Below are 15015 nucleotides of genomic sequence, written 5' to 3' on the forward strand. Positions count from 1 at the left end.
CCTGGCAATCCATTAATCATGAGGACATGTTCAGTGTATGGTAAGGACTACAGCAGCTACAACAGATCCTCTTTACCTTGTTTGACAAGCAATGCATTTGTTGATGAAGAGCAGTGCTCAATTAGACATTAAAGTATATTATAGCTTCCAATTGCAAGCATGAAAAAATTGCAAGTGTGCCATCCAGTGTCAAGAAATATATGACTGCATGATACATATCCCTTACAGTGCTGGCAATCTTTCTGAGTGGGTCTGGGTTGTGTTGCTCCACATATGACAATGCAAATTTTCAACTCTGTCAGCCCTACCTACTCTGTCTCTATAGATGAACATTTGAAGCTATACTTAACTATATTTGTTTATTTTTATGTTTTAACATATACATACAAATATATATAAGCTTGCTCATCCATTGCTCTGTATGGAGTATCATGCTTGCTCATCCATTGCTCTGTATGGTAAGTAGGGTAGATTTCCAAACTGCCATACCCTCTTTGTTGTGTGTCATGGACTATATAAAGATGCACTTACAGGATAAATTATTTTATTTAAATACAGGCTGCATTCCCCACATAGTACAATTGTCTGAAGAATGGCTTTGTTAAATATTGGACATGTTGCTATATTTCCCCCAAATCACTGAACTATCTGCCAAGTATATATTCAATGTTAGAACAAGACAACACTGTACAGTATTTTGAAGAGTGGGCTTTTAATGAAGTTCAAAATGATCTTGCCAATGAATTTCTGTGGCAAATGTCATATGGATGCCACCCAGTGGCGTAAAATAAAAACTACATAGATACCTGTACTGTTAGCACCAGAGTTGGGTTCAAGTGTGTTTAAATGCAAATACAACACCACTTGCAAATCTTACAAATACAAATGAAAATACCTGCACCTCAGATTCATTTAAATATAAATGCTTTGCAATTGAGACTTCACAGATAAAAATGCAAATGCATTTGATAGATTGTTTAAATGCATTTGTCAAGATATTTACTGAAAGTCCTCAGCAATAGTGTCCTACATGGAAGCAGTTCTCTAGCAATTCAAACTACTCCATGCTATAACAAACTCCTTTAATCATGCTCCTCATGTAATTAGTTAAGTGTTCTGAAATGACTTCAAACACTTGTAAGTTCTCAATTAACCCTGTGGTTACTTTAACAATGCATCACTAATTGCTGTATCATTAATTGCACTTGGAGTTGGTAAAATAGTAATACTTTCTAAATGCATTTGATAGATTATTCAAATGCATCTGAATTCGATCAGATGCATTCAGTCAAGTACAAATACTTTGTAAACGGATTCAAAAGCAAATGGGGTGTATTTTTGCTTGAACCCAGCCCGGATCTGTTAATGTGTAAACAAACACATTTGCATAGTCTCTTTTTGCTCTCTGTACCAGCACCTTTAAGTAGCACTGTAGCATTTTTAAGGGTTTTGTTCAATTGTAGCTGTCTGTGTATTTTAGATCTACTCATCTCTTCTGGTTTACTGTGCACATAATGCAAGTGTTCCACATCTCTGGTTTGCCTCATCAGATGAGTTCATTCAATCAGAAGATGCAGTTACTATGGCAACAAAGGCCTTGAGTCCTGTGTTAAAATTATCCTAAGATTAGTGCTGCTAGAGAATGAAGTCACTTTGCTGTTACTTATTATTGGTATGTATATAACAGGTCTTTCTGACAGAAAATCTGCAAAGGAATATACATTGGTCCTTTTTCTACAAAAAATGTATAATTACTGCACAAAAATATAACCTCAACAAGATATGGAAGTATACTTGTACCCACACAGTGTAATGCATCTTATCTGATTAATTGACTATAGATATTGATTCAGTTTGCTAGTCCTGTAATAATGTGTTAAATGCAGTGGCAGACAATACCATTTTAAATGACTTAACTGGCAAACACAGACATTATTGAAACAAGCTATTGAAATACCTTCATTACATGAGGTGTGATAACTGGCTTTGTTTGCTGTAAATATGCAGGAGTCATCAAACATAAAGGCATTTGTTTAGTGTTGTTTTCTTCTCTAAGATTGTATTTGTAATCATAGCGCTGTGATCAAGTAGTGTAAAAATGTAACACCTGGTGTCCTAATGTGTAATTGCAGTCTCTGTGGGATTTCATTTTAACACACCACCTGGTAATGTTTGTTTATGGGATATTTTTTTTTTGTCTTTTAATGAATATAAATATGCATTTCAGTTTCTCACAAATACATTTGAATCCTGCTTGTTGTAGTTAGTTCCTTCTGTTGATCGCAGCCACACTGTTCAGGGTTGACTTTACCCTACAGGCTTTTGCAATTTTTCACAGTGATTTGCTTGGGCACCTGCTGGTATATTTGATAAACACACAGAGCACTAGAAGCATTGTTTCAGAGAGGAGCAAATCACTACTATTATTAATTAGTCATTTAGCAAACGATTTTATCCAAAGCGACTTGCAGAGACTAGGGGTTGAACTATGCATCACAACTGCTGCAACAGAGTCAGTTACAATAGGACCTTGTTTGTTTTACATTTCATCCGAAGGATGGGTGCTGGTCTCTTGACTGAGAAGCAATCAGGACAGTTGCAACAATGCCTCTGTAAACCTGATAGCTACAGTATATTACCTCCTAATGGAGGATTCACAAATTTGGGGAACTCACGTTTAGGCCATGTTGATAGTAAATTGTACATGAACTGTACTTCATAGCATATTCGTGCAAAAACAAGCCTCACAGGGCACATCAATAATCAAAGCTATAAATTGCCTCTCTCTCTCTCTCTCTCTCTCTCTCTCTCTCTCTCTCTCTCTCTCTCTCTCTCTCTCTCTCTCTCTCTCTCTCTCTCTCTCTCTCTCTCTCTCTCTCTCTCTCTCTCTCTCTCTCTCTCTCTCTCTATATATATATATATATATATATATATATATATATATAAAATTCAGAAGAGTTGAATTATATATATATAAATAGTAGCCGGATACCAATTTAAATCAATCTGTGTTAAATTGAACCAGATGAAAGCAGAAAGGAATGAACTGGGCACCAAGTATTTTTCAAGTAAGATACTACTATATACCTGTTACACTTGAGCCAGCATTGATACTAAGAATGACAATGGATGACATAGTCCACTATCAGTATACCTGAAATCCAAAATTGTCATAAACCAAGGGAGCTGTCCGGTGCTGAAATTAGACAGTAAACTTTGATCACGATCTGCATTGAACGGTTATATCCGGGATACAAAAAGCTGGCATTCCTTTTATGGACTTTGGATCCCATCCTGTCCCAATGTGGTCAAGAGTCAATATCCAGTGTCAACACTGCATGGCTGTTGTTTTTTTTTTATTTTTTGTCTTTGTACAGATGTTTTCTTCTTTTTTTATGCAGCACGCTGCTCTTTTTCTGATGTATCATTTGAAAACGCTTCTTCTTACTTGCAGAACTTGAATTTGCCGCAGGTAATTCTCTATTTGGAGGCTAGCTCCCGGGAGGAGAGGAAAGGGGGAGGCCTGGCCGCTCTAGGGTGGCCGACCCCCCCTCCAGATAAGCAGTAGTTCTGGAAGGTATTGAGTCTGAATTTACACTGTAGAACACAAACACAGGAACAGTTGGAAAAACTATTCTTGCAGCCACTAAATCAGTGACAGTTTGGCTATTTATAATTGTCAAGGCTTTATCCATAATAATCTGTACTTGTTTTTCATGTAAAGCACTACATATATTTAAAATCTAATAAAATCTGGGCCCTTTTCATGAGAATATATATGTTTATTGTATGGATGCACAACATATATTTCCAGAGTGACCTCAATGTGCAATTTTATTTTATTGACCTGTTTAATAGATGTAATGTTGTAAGAGTATTTGTTTATCTATGTAATTTAATGATGGGCTGATTGGGGTTGGGGGTAGGGTTAGGGTTAACACAATGAGCACTACTGTCAACCTTGTTTTCACTTATTTGTATTCCAATTGTCATCACTTTAGCAGGCACATGAAGCTTTCCTTGTTTGCAATTGTTTTGCCGGACGAGAACTTACAGTCTGACTCACTTTGTTATGCTTCATCTGACTAATTAGATGACAAATTGCTCAACCTCCACTGGGCAAGGGGGGGACAGCAATAGCAAACAGAGCAGCTACATAGAAAAAAAAACACAACTGGGGATGCAATTTGATATTAAATGAATGATTTGTTTTTAAAGGTCAGAATCCTTTACGACTGTTTTGAGGTGAAGAACTAGCATTGTAATCGTTTACAATGCAGGACCTGAGTATTTAGCATCTTGAAAACATTTACAGTATTTTTCTCCCTCTGCATTACATAATTTTCTTGTGCTGACATAACTTGTTTTATTTAATAGCGTAGTATTTGTTTTTTATTATGGGATCTGAAGCCGTGTTTAAATCCTATCAGCATTAACACTCCAAGTGGCGTTTTACTGCTGGAGCTGAAACATTGCACTAGGGGGATTAGGGCATGACTGTCATCGTGTGTGACTTTGCCTGGAACAATGCATGCTCCGCAGTATAATTGCAAATAGAGATTTTTTTTTAACAAGTAAGCGAATTATATAATACTGACAATTTGCATTTCATAAAAACTACAGTACCATGTTTAATGCTTGAACAGGGTTTATATTTTTTTCAAGCAAAGGGAAGAATATATTTTGTGGTGTGTCTTTTTAATTAGAGAACGGCCTGTGGCACCATCTTCTGCATAACTGGATAACTGGATATCTTCTGGATACCTATCACACTCAGTGGAGATTCAGGTTAAGAGTATTATAAAAATAGCATTATGCATGACAAAATAAAGTATAAGTCATACAGCTGATATAACTTTAATATTGTACATGTGTTTTAAAACCTCTAACAGGCAACCAAACAGTATTGCTATTAAACCAGGTTGATATTGTTAAAATTCCTAAATGCACAGCATAACATTTGTAAGGAAAGACTCTTGTTTTAAAAAGGTTGCTGTCTGTGGGAAAGGTATACCATTAATTGAGTAAATGACATGTATCATAACCTGTTGAAAATGTGTTTTTCAAACAGTGCAGTTCACTTGGGTTAACACAGGCTCCTATTGGATATAATCACTATTGAGAGAACAAAAGCAAACAGTTGCTTGCATGCTCATATAGAAACTTTCCAGTACATGCTCTTCATGATAGTGGTCCTTCTGTCAAAATCAGTCAGATTTGCTGCCCTGCCCCTCATGACTGAACCGGACTTGCAACAGGGAGAGATGCAGCTTTTTTATATTACTTGATTCAGTTCCATGATTGTATTATAAATACTTTATATAAAAGTGTTCTACAAGCACAAGTATGCATGGTCATGGGCAAAAAAAGAGGGGACCAGAAACACTGGATTTTGCACTCCGTCACAGCAAACAGGACAGCAGCTGCCATTTCATAAGAGGACTGGGAAAAGGCATGCAGGTCACCGTCACAGGCTATAGTACTTCAAATGAAATCACTGCTGCTGCATTGAAAAAGATCAGTAGCACTGCTCAAGCTTCCGCTGCAGGAGCAAACATACAGACAGGCTTATTGAAACACTTTCATCTGTACGGCCTGTTTATGAACCTGTCTCAGATCTGGATCACACAGCTTCATTATAGTAGTTGGCTGCTGTGTGTGTGGTCATTAGTACTACAGTATATTAAATACCAGCTACATAAACTGGATATATTTAGACAGTAGAAAGATCAAATCAACCTAGACACCATGGTTTGGATTCCATATGTGACATACAATAAAAAATGTAGTTCTTTAATTTAGTCAGATCACCAGGTTGAGGCAAGATTTATAATACCACCCTGAAATATGGTACTTTGTATCAGTGCAAATATAAAACACTGAAAGGTGAATTCTTCTGAGCATGTGCCAATGCATATCATACAAGTAATACATTGTATCTACACATGACCTTTGCATATGTTACCATATACTATTTAGATACTGTTTGCATTTTTCAACTTAATTTAACCAATGTTGGCTCTTAAGTATTCTGGCTAACGTTTTATTAACAAAACTAATGTCAGAGAAAATGGAAAAGCATTAGACAGGCCATACATTAATATAAAGCATTCCTTTAGCTTCTCATTACAGCAATGGAAAATGACCATTTCAAACAATTGCTCAAACTGACTGTCACACAGATAGCGATGTGGTGAACCGGGCCCGGTCGTGAAGCAGTAGGATTCTTTCTGTCTTGGTTTTGATTTGTTTTGTTTATTAATAAATAAATAAAAAGTCATTTTATCTGTGGATGCCTTCAATAGATTTGAAACCGACTAGCAACGTGGTTTGTTGATGCTTAGGTACCTTGAATCAAACTACACCACGCCAAGCTGAAAGCAGTTAAAAATGGCCAAATAAGTAAGTCTTGATAACGAACGTGTGTGTGCGTGCAAATGCAATTCGGTCAAGAAAAAAAGAATTTTCTAAGACTCTTTCATCTGCCTCACATGCTTCAGTTTTACAGCAAAGCGCAATAAACTGTATATCTATATCGATGTTACCCAATAGCAAAAAGCTCAAAATGTCGTTCATCTTCGGACAGCCAATAGCAGTCTGTCTCCGTGGTGCTTTTTTTTTTATCCCGGCTATGGGGATTCGGCTGTTTCCGTACAGAGATTTGAGCTGAGAGTCGTCTGTTTCTACTGAAGAGACAGGAGCATCAGCTGGGTTTACTTTGGCATATAGAGTTCTTTTTCTACTATTGCAAGAAAATATTTAAGATCTTTACAAATGGATGCCGCCGACCAGGTAGGAATTCATGCTGTTGTCTTTAGTTTTCTTGAAATATTAGAATCCTGATTTTAAAAAAAGTGTGAAAAAATAAACAATAAACAATTTATTAATTCATTATTTTGAAATGCTTTTAGCTTGTGTCTACTGGTACATTTCGTGTGGTGAAGGAGCCCCTTGGATTTCTGCGGATTTTAGAATGGGTAAGTGTAACGTCTTGGAGAAACGTGGTTTGCTTGTTTGTTTTCATGCATGTAGCCAGAAAGCCAACACATTTAAAAGTAAAACTGCTTCTTGTTTGTAAACAGTCTTTTAGTGTTGATATTGTTTGAACGTGGTTATATTACCTTGCAGTAATGCTCAACCTGTATAAATATACATGCGTAAACACTGCCGTGCACAAATGCGCAATTTTTTTTTTTTTTACTTTCAAAATATACAGAACAGCCTCTTGTATGTGGGTCTAGAAAGTCATGCTTTTCTTGTTGTGTTTAGGCTTGAATTACTGACTGTCAAGTGCCCAATTACTTGATCAATCCGTGCATGAAGAATCTGTTTTGTGACCAGATGGTTCAAGTTTATGTAATTAATTCTGAGCTGAATTTATATACTTTTTTATGGGTTTTGACAATATGACAGGGGTGCTTTTCGGTTCAGGTCAAAGGTTCGGTCAAATCGGGTCGGGTGGAGTGGGTGTGACTGTTTAAGAGAGGACCCAAATAACGACCCAAATACATATTTGTTTTATAGAGTAAAGCTTCTGTTGCAAAATAGGACAATTATGCCATGAGCGTCCCAAAGACTGCTCGCCCCGGAGCTGCGCAGCAGTATGTAGGTATCGGTTAAAGATCTGATTAAACCTAAATCCATTGATTGGGCTGACAGTTATCATAATGTGTTAGCATGTGTCGCTTATGAAGAAATGATCTTAGAATTATTATATACTTTAGTATAGTGTTATGCGAAGTATTACAAATGACAATATGTTTTATAATTAGGCTAGAATAAAGTATAGTAGTTGATTTGTTGTTTTGGAAAGTTTTAAATGTGGACATTAAGTGGAAATATATATTTATATATTTTTTTGCATTTTATATGTATAATATATATGCATGCATTCAGTGCGCGAGGCAAGTTCACATACTTAGCCACGCACCTGCCAACCCCCCGCTCGCGATTTTGTATTTTAAAAAGTTGACAGGTATGAGATTTCAGTTTACAAAAGGTCCCGTGTTTTGAAAATTCAATGTTGACAGGTATGTGGTCTGAAACATTTCTCAGCGATCCCTCTCAGTATGCATTGTTTATTTGTGTGATATTTATTCACTGTAATATTTGCGGGTCAACTGACGAATACTGCCAGTAGCTCTGAGGCACCGTCTGTATGTTAAAGATGGTCTTAATATTGAGATTAACATTTTGATTAAGGAAGCCTGTTTTTTGTATGGTTGAACATTTCTATAGATACCTTATTACCTAAAACTTCAGGGAATGTTTCTTTACTGGTTTGCTTTTGCTAGCAAAGTTATTAAAGCTTCTAAGCTTATCATTTCAATCTATTTTTACTGATCTTCATGTAAAAGAAAACCACAATAATAATAATAATAATAATAATAATAATAATAATAATAATAATAATAATACAACTTCCCTGAAGGTTTCTCTAGAGTCTAGGGTCAGAATAACTGTTCTCAACACTGGAGACAGAATATGGATGCAGCACTAATTTAAGTGAATAACTTAATATGTACTTTTAGATTCAGATATGACATGAACACTGGAAAAACACACACATATTATTTTACTGGGAGAAAATGCTATTTGTAACAGTAAATGAAGTGTAAAAATAGATTATTTTACTTGGTTCCTGTACAGTACGCAAATGAAAGCATGCTGGCATTTAAGGAGTTAACTGTATAGAAACTGTTCTGTTTTGCCCAGATTAGTTATTGTAGTGGGGTTGCCTTTATTTGTGTTAACGATGCAGCAGGGTGACTGTGGTGCCATTTCTGGGTTTTAATAAGACACCCCAACTGTAAGGTACACACTTGTGTTTGGAGGGAGGCTGCTTAGTCCTAAAGAATCTGCCCACATTCCCAATATTAAAGCTACGTGTCCTTTCATAAAAAAAAGCTTTTAAAATACTTTAAAGATCAAGCTTCTTTTCACCCTCTGAAATATGCCATGAATTTTGCAAAGTTACTGAACCTAAGAGTTGAGCACCAGACTAGTCTAGATTAGGGATCGCTGAAACACGTATCCAGACCATTTACTTCCAGTGAGATTGCACAAGCAGGTACAATGCTTCCTGTACTTATAGTGCGTGCCGCCAGTATATGCATTTGACAGTTAACTTAATCACTCATTGAAGCTTAAAAAAAATATAGGGTACTGTATTTATTTATAACGAATCTTAGTTAATATACAACAATGGGATATTCTGTCATAAGACAATACATACAGCTTCAACTAAGAATTGTCCTCAGTAACTGAAAAATCCCATAAGGTTTTCTTGCCTTACAGTAAATCCAGTATGGCAGAAATGAGAAGCAACGGTTTTGATTAATTTACTTGTGCATGCCTGGGGCAACATCAAGGTCCAAAACCTCTTTCACGTTCAGATCAGCAGCAGTGTGGAGTAGTGGTTAGGGCTCTGGATTCTTGACCGGAGGGTCGTGGGTTCACTGTACTTTCCACTGTAAATTATATATTGTATCTAAGGAATAAACAGTTGTATGACAGTGGAGCTACATCAATTGAAATCTGAAATCTGAAAATTGTTACCAAAAAAATAAGATGTTTCAGCTTTTCGTATTTTAAGAGTTTGATGGTACAGTATGAATTTAATTGTATGTAATTTATTTTATTTTACTGAGATGGAAGCATATGGCAATGACTTGCAGATGTGTCCTTTAAATAATATGTAATTCTTTAATGTCAATGGAAATGTTTAATACATTGTACCTGTAGTTCATTGTAATTCCCAATGTAAGTGTCTTTCATCAATCAAATAATGATTAATCCATAGGCAAGCTACAGTATTAGAGACCTACAAATAAAAAATATAAAAGCAGACTTGGCAAAAATGTGAAGCGCTTCAGCTCTTTTTAAAATCGTTCACTTGTGTGTTTTTTTCCCCGAAATGGTACAAATTCAACATGACAAGCACAGCCATGTCCAAGTGTATTCGTATGCCAACATCGTACTGACCATTAGTGTAGAATTCAGATGGCTTGAAAAGAGTTTCAGTTCCTCATAGTGTGAATGGGGTGTTGAGACAGATACACAGGTGGCTTGCTCCTTGTAATTTATTATTCAAATACAATTTCAAATTCTTTAGTAAGAATGACATCGAGCTGAAATAACACATTTACGTGTATATAAATGTTAGATTGTATCATACTCTCAGGGGAAAATGCCAAATCTATATTGCATCTCCAGACTGCCTACCAAACAAAGAGATACACCGCTTTTATTATTTTTATTATTATTATTATTATTATTATTATTATTATTATTATTAACTTACTTGAATTTCTGGATTTTCAGTATCAGAACTATAATATACCAAATAAACAATGTATTCTTAAATAATGACAGTAAATGCCGAATTGTCCTCATTGTTTCATCATATGTGTAATATACATTTAACAGAAGAAATGTAAATAAATATATTTTGAATATGGTCTATTTTGCTGAAAAAATGTTTGTGCATAATGTATATGTTAACATCAGGAATGTTGGTGGTTTTCTAATAGCAAAGTACAGATGTGTTTAGTTGAAATGTCATTACAGATAATAAGTATTGCATTTCATTTCTAAAGAATCGGTCAAAAAGATGTAACTTCTCTGGGGAAAATGTAATCTTTCCACATTCTATTCCAAGTGTCCTCTGGAAAACGGAAGACTTATCACCCAGGAAACATACAGTGGAATCACGTGTTTGGCACATGATTGTCTTCAGTCTGCAGAGGCTTTAGAAAGTCAGTCAGTCTTTAAGAAGAAAAAAAAAAGACTGCAGTGTGCAGCTTTTGTTTATTTGTTAACCAAAAACAGTTGGGATCAAACAGGCAAACTAACTGCATTTTTGTTCTTTCAGGTTTACATGCGCTAGCCCCCTTTTCTTACCCACATTCGTACGCTATACATCCATTTAATACGCACATTAAATTTACCTTCATTTCTGGATTTTGTTTTTTTCTATCTTTAGAATGTCTCTTTACATTGTAGGTAATGTATGCATGTAATTATAGGTTACTTGTAGCCTAATGAAATATGTCATTGATTGCTGGGATAATTTCAAATTAATATTGGAAAAAGACATAGATATAAAGCTGCCTCTTATTAATACCATGTACAATTACGCCACACTGTAGTTGTTTGCACGTACTATTCTATGTTCTGTGGGATTTCAATGACTTATCTCAGTTCAAAAAGGCCCAGATTGAATTGACATTTGAACTTCAGTGTCCACTACATTGAATGTGTACTTGTTGAAACTTTGAAGGTTAAAAATCAGTTACTGGTAAATACTAATTGCCCATCATATGACAAATAATTGATTCTGGCTAGGTTTTGAAAAAAGTTTTTTTTTTTTTTTTCTTTTAGCTGATCCTACTTTAGATCATATAAGCTCAAATATGGCATGTCTAAAACACAGTCAGTCACATATGCTTTTGCTGTGCTTGCTTGGCAGTCCAGATACAATATTATATTGCACTAAAATGGTTCCATAGTTGAAGGACGGTGTTCTATATTTAAACTGCTTGTAGTGTGTATGTGTAATGGATTGCCTTTAATTAGTCACCACTGTCTCCCCCTTGTGTGTATCAGTGCCTGCATGAAGGGGTTAGGATTCCAATTCTATGTTAGTTTAAAGCAAAGCCCTTGGAAAAAGCATTGAAGTGTAAGTGTAACTTAATATTAGCAGTCCAAAAGAAATGTGTGAAGCATAGTGGCCTGTCTTGTAATCACTGTTACCTGCTACTGTAAGAAAACTTTTAGAAGGCTATGAAGCACCAAAACAGATCAAACATGCAGTCTATTGAAAATAAAAGATTTCCAAAAATAGCCAGCTTCATTGCTCAGCGTATCTGTAGATACTCATGGCATTTCCTAATTAGGTTGTGATTTGTATGTTATCTGTTATATCCTGTTATGATATACCGAGGTCCCTTATCAATAAAGCATCCTTTTAATACTGCGGTCAAATCAAGTCCCGGTGGGTGGCTAATCTTATAAACTATGATGACAGTAACTGGAGGGCAGGGGTTGGGCTACTTCTGGCTCACCTGATTGTGTCACCATGGAAACCCCTTTGGTAAAACCTCTGTTATCAAAATAAGTTGAGATTTTCTGACAGCTAATGGTTGGTGAAGCTTGCACAGATGTTAGTTTATACTGTCTAGAGCAGTACGAAGCCAATTAGCATGTTTTGAAGATAAATCAATCTTAAAATGTAGCAGCTGCAAGTCACAATTCTAAACAGAAATGATTTCGTTTGACAGATTAAAGATTAATGCTCATTAACTGTCTGAACTAAGACAGCACAGGTGGTGATTTGAAATTCTGATTTTGTAAACACAGAATATGTTACATAAAATGTTCTCTGCTTAAATGTGTTTAATTTATGGTATTGAACATGTTATAGCCTACAGTGGTCAGATTACCTCTGACCTGGGTACAACTTCTAAATTCAATCATGCAGTATAACAGGCTTCCTGCTGTTGGGTAAAAACAAGCAAGCCCTACTCCAGCACAGAATCCCTTGGAAATAAAGGTTACGGGCTGCAAATACACAGTAATCTTTATTTTATCTGACAATATTCTGGTATCTTCTGGTATCTTAATAAGGATGCAATTCCCTCCTTGTGTTTTCTATCCAGTTTTCTATCCAGTCAAGGCTATCTTAAAATAACAAAACAACAACAACAACAACAACAACCACCACCACCGCCCCTGTGAACATGGAACAAGTATATTGAAGACCACCAAGAAAGTAAATCCAACCATCTAGGTCAGGAGGCAGTTATAAATAGAAAATATAGATGGCACAAAAGCAAAGACTGCTCAAACCCATGTTTTAAAAAAAAAAATTTATTTACTATGTCTGCTTTTATTTGTATAAATAAGCTACATATTCAATTATTATTTTGACAACTGTAGTTCTGATTTTATCCTTTCTGTCTGTGTTATTTAACCCGTTCGGTCCTGAATTATATTTACCAAGCTGAAGAATGTGAAATTAAGTTATATAATTAACTCCTTTACTGAGTGTACATAAAATATATTTTTTACATACATTTATACACTACCTCAGACTGGGACCTAGGAGTTCGTGAGGTGCCAGCGTGATTTCCGATGGCATGTGTTAACATACAGGGCTAAGAGAAGGACTGAAAGGGTTAATGAGAAAGCGGTAGGCAATTCTGTGGAGTGTATATGACCATATACTGTGAAACTGTTCTCAGGAAGAAAACTCTTGGGTTCAGAAGTAGAAACAATTCACTCTTTTCATAAAAAGGCCTTCCACCGATATAGTAAACTCAACTTGTTCCTCTTAATCTTTTTAGGGAATTTAGGGAATAAAGCATATAATTGATGCAGAGGGTCTTTTGAGGGAGAGTGATGTTTAATGACCTTGCTATTGAAGAGTAGCAACATTACAGTGTGTTACATAATTAAAAAGTAGCTTGGCAAGCGTCTCCAATGGCTTACCTAGTAAAAGCACTGCAGCAGGACTGTGGGATCAGGAGCATACTGGTTGAGATCTCAGTGCACGGCATTGTTGAGCCCACAAGGAGATCTGTATTGGCCTTTGGGCAGGCTGAAATTGATCCTACAGAGTAGCTCATCAGGACCTACATTCATAATGTGATCGGTATTTTAAATATTTATTAAAACCTAAAAAACAATTGCTTCATGCTTAATAAATTAAGCTAGTTTTATGTACAGCGGATATATACTTTAGTTAGTGGTCTCTGATGTACAGCGTGTTTTGAACTATGACAAATTTGCATTGCATTCCGAAATTTAAACGAGCAATTAATGCATTTAGAACAACCCAAAATACAGATAACCAACAATACAATATGCTAATCATAAAACATGACTTTCCACCTGGAGAAGTGATGTGTGATATCTTGACTGTGTACATTATCAATAACACTGCTCTGTCCCTGCGCAAACAGCAAAGTTATTGCAGATGGAGTGTTTTTAAAGTGCAGTGAGTGTAGTATAGAAGCAGAACATCAGAGTGAAGTGGTGAACACAGAATTGAGTGTCATTAGATGCAATTCTTGCCTTGGGATCTATAGTCCATCACAGGTATGGCATGCTATTTGACACAATTGGCAGCCTGTGTTAAAAAGTGCATCAATGGGGACTGGACTGCCCTCTTGCCCATAAGCCAACAGTCCTTTTGGTTTAGGGTTGATGCTCATGTATTCAAGCAGTATTGAGCACTGGCAATACACAACTACTGGATTACAATGAAGTCCCTTCCCTATAAAAACGAAGATTAGAGACTTAAAATGATGTCTCATTTCTATGATTTTTTTTTTTCATTGGATGGTTTCTTCAAATGACGGTGATAGATGAACTGCCTATTCTGTCTCCCACAATGTCTAATCCTCTCCAGTGCACACTCCATTGGAATTTTCCTTCTTTTTATTTCTTGCTCAATTGTAACAGTGCATTCTGCAGACAAGGCTTTATGCTGGAGAATTAATTTATTAAGTGTCTTGTTTCTGGAAAGGAAGCATTTATCTTTTTGTATTTTACAGGGTTGCTGTGAAGAAATTCAGAGATAGAATTATGTTTTATGTTATGTTATGTTATGTTTTGTTACAATACAATACCATATTTTTAAATAGCACCCTCCATGCCATTGCACCCCAGAGCGCTGTACAAAAAAGAGAACAAGAGAGCTCATATGTACAATACACTTCTCCAGTTGTTTAAATCCATCAATTTCCAATCACCTATAAACTAAAGGTTAAACAGTGTCAGCAAGGCAATGAATGTGAACATATATGAACATATATTCATCACACAAAAAATGAACATATATTCATCACACATTCCACACGTATATGAAACTCTTAAAAGCATTGATCATGAACAGGAACTTTTAAATGATGTGAAATTTGTAATATTTGTGTCCCCCGATGTATAGTATATGACACAAGTAATGTTTCCTCTTGTTAAAATGGAGCCTGCTAATCCCGTGTGTTGAAATGA

General features: G+C 35.8%; 1 protein-coding gene across 1 annotated transcript in view; it reads left to right on the top strand.

Moving 5' to 3' along the window:
• Window positions 1–6641: 6641 nt before the first annotated feature.
• The window catches only part of LOC117411951 (synaptoporin-like), a 46163-nt gene continuing 37789 nt past the window's right edge, over window positions 6642–15015 (top strand). Inside the window, exons 1-2 of the mRNA XM_058988584.1 lie at window positions 6642–6792; window positions 6912–6977. Coding sequence (XP_058844567.1) covers window positions 6775–6792; window positions 6912–6977 — 84 coding nt within the window. The 5' untranslated portion in view covers window positions 6642–6774. The remainder of the gene's footprint in view (window positions 6793–6911; window positions 6978–15015) is intronic.

Source organism: Acipenser ruthenus, chromosome 16 (genome assembly GCF_902713425.1).
Source record: "Acipenser ruthenus chromosome 16, fAciRut3.2 maternal haplotype, whole genome shotgun sequence".
Classification (NCBI taxonomy): Eukaryota; Metazoa; Chordata; class Actinopteri; order Acipenseriformes; family Acipenseridae; genus Acipenser; species Acipenser ruthenus.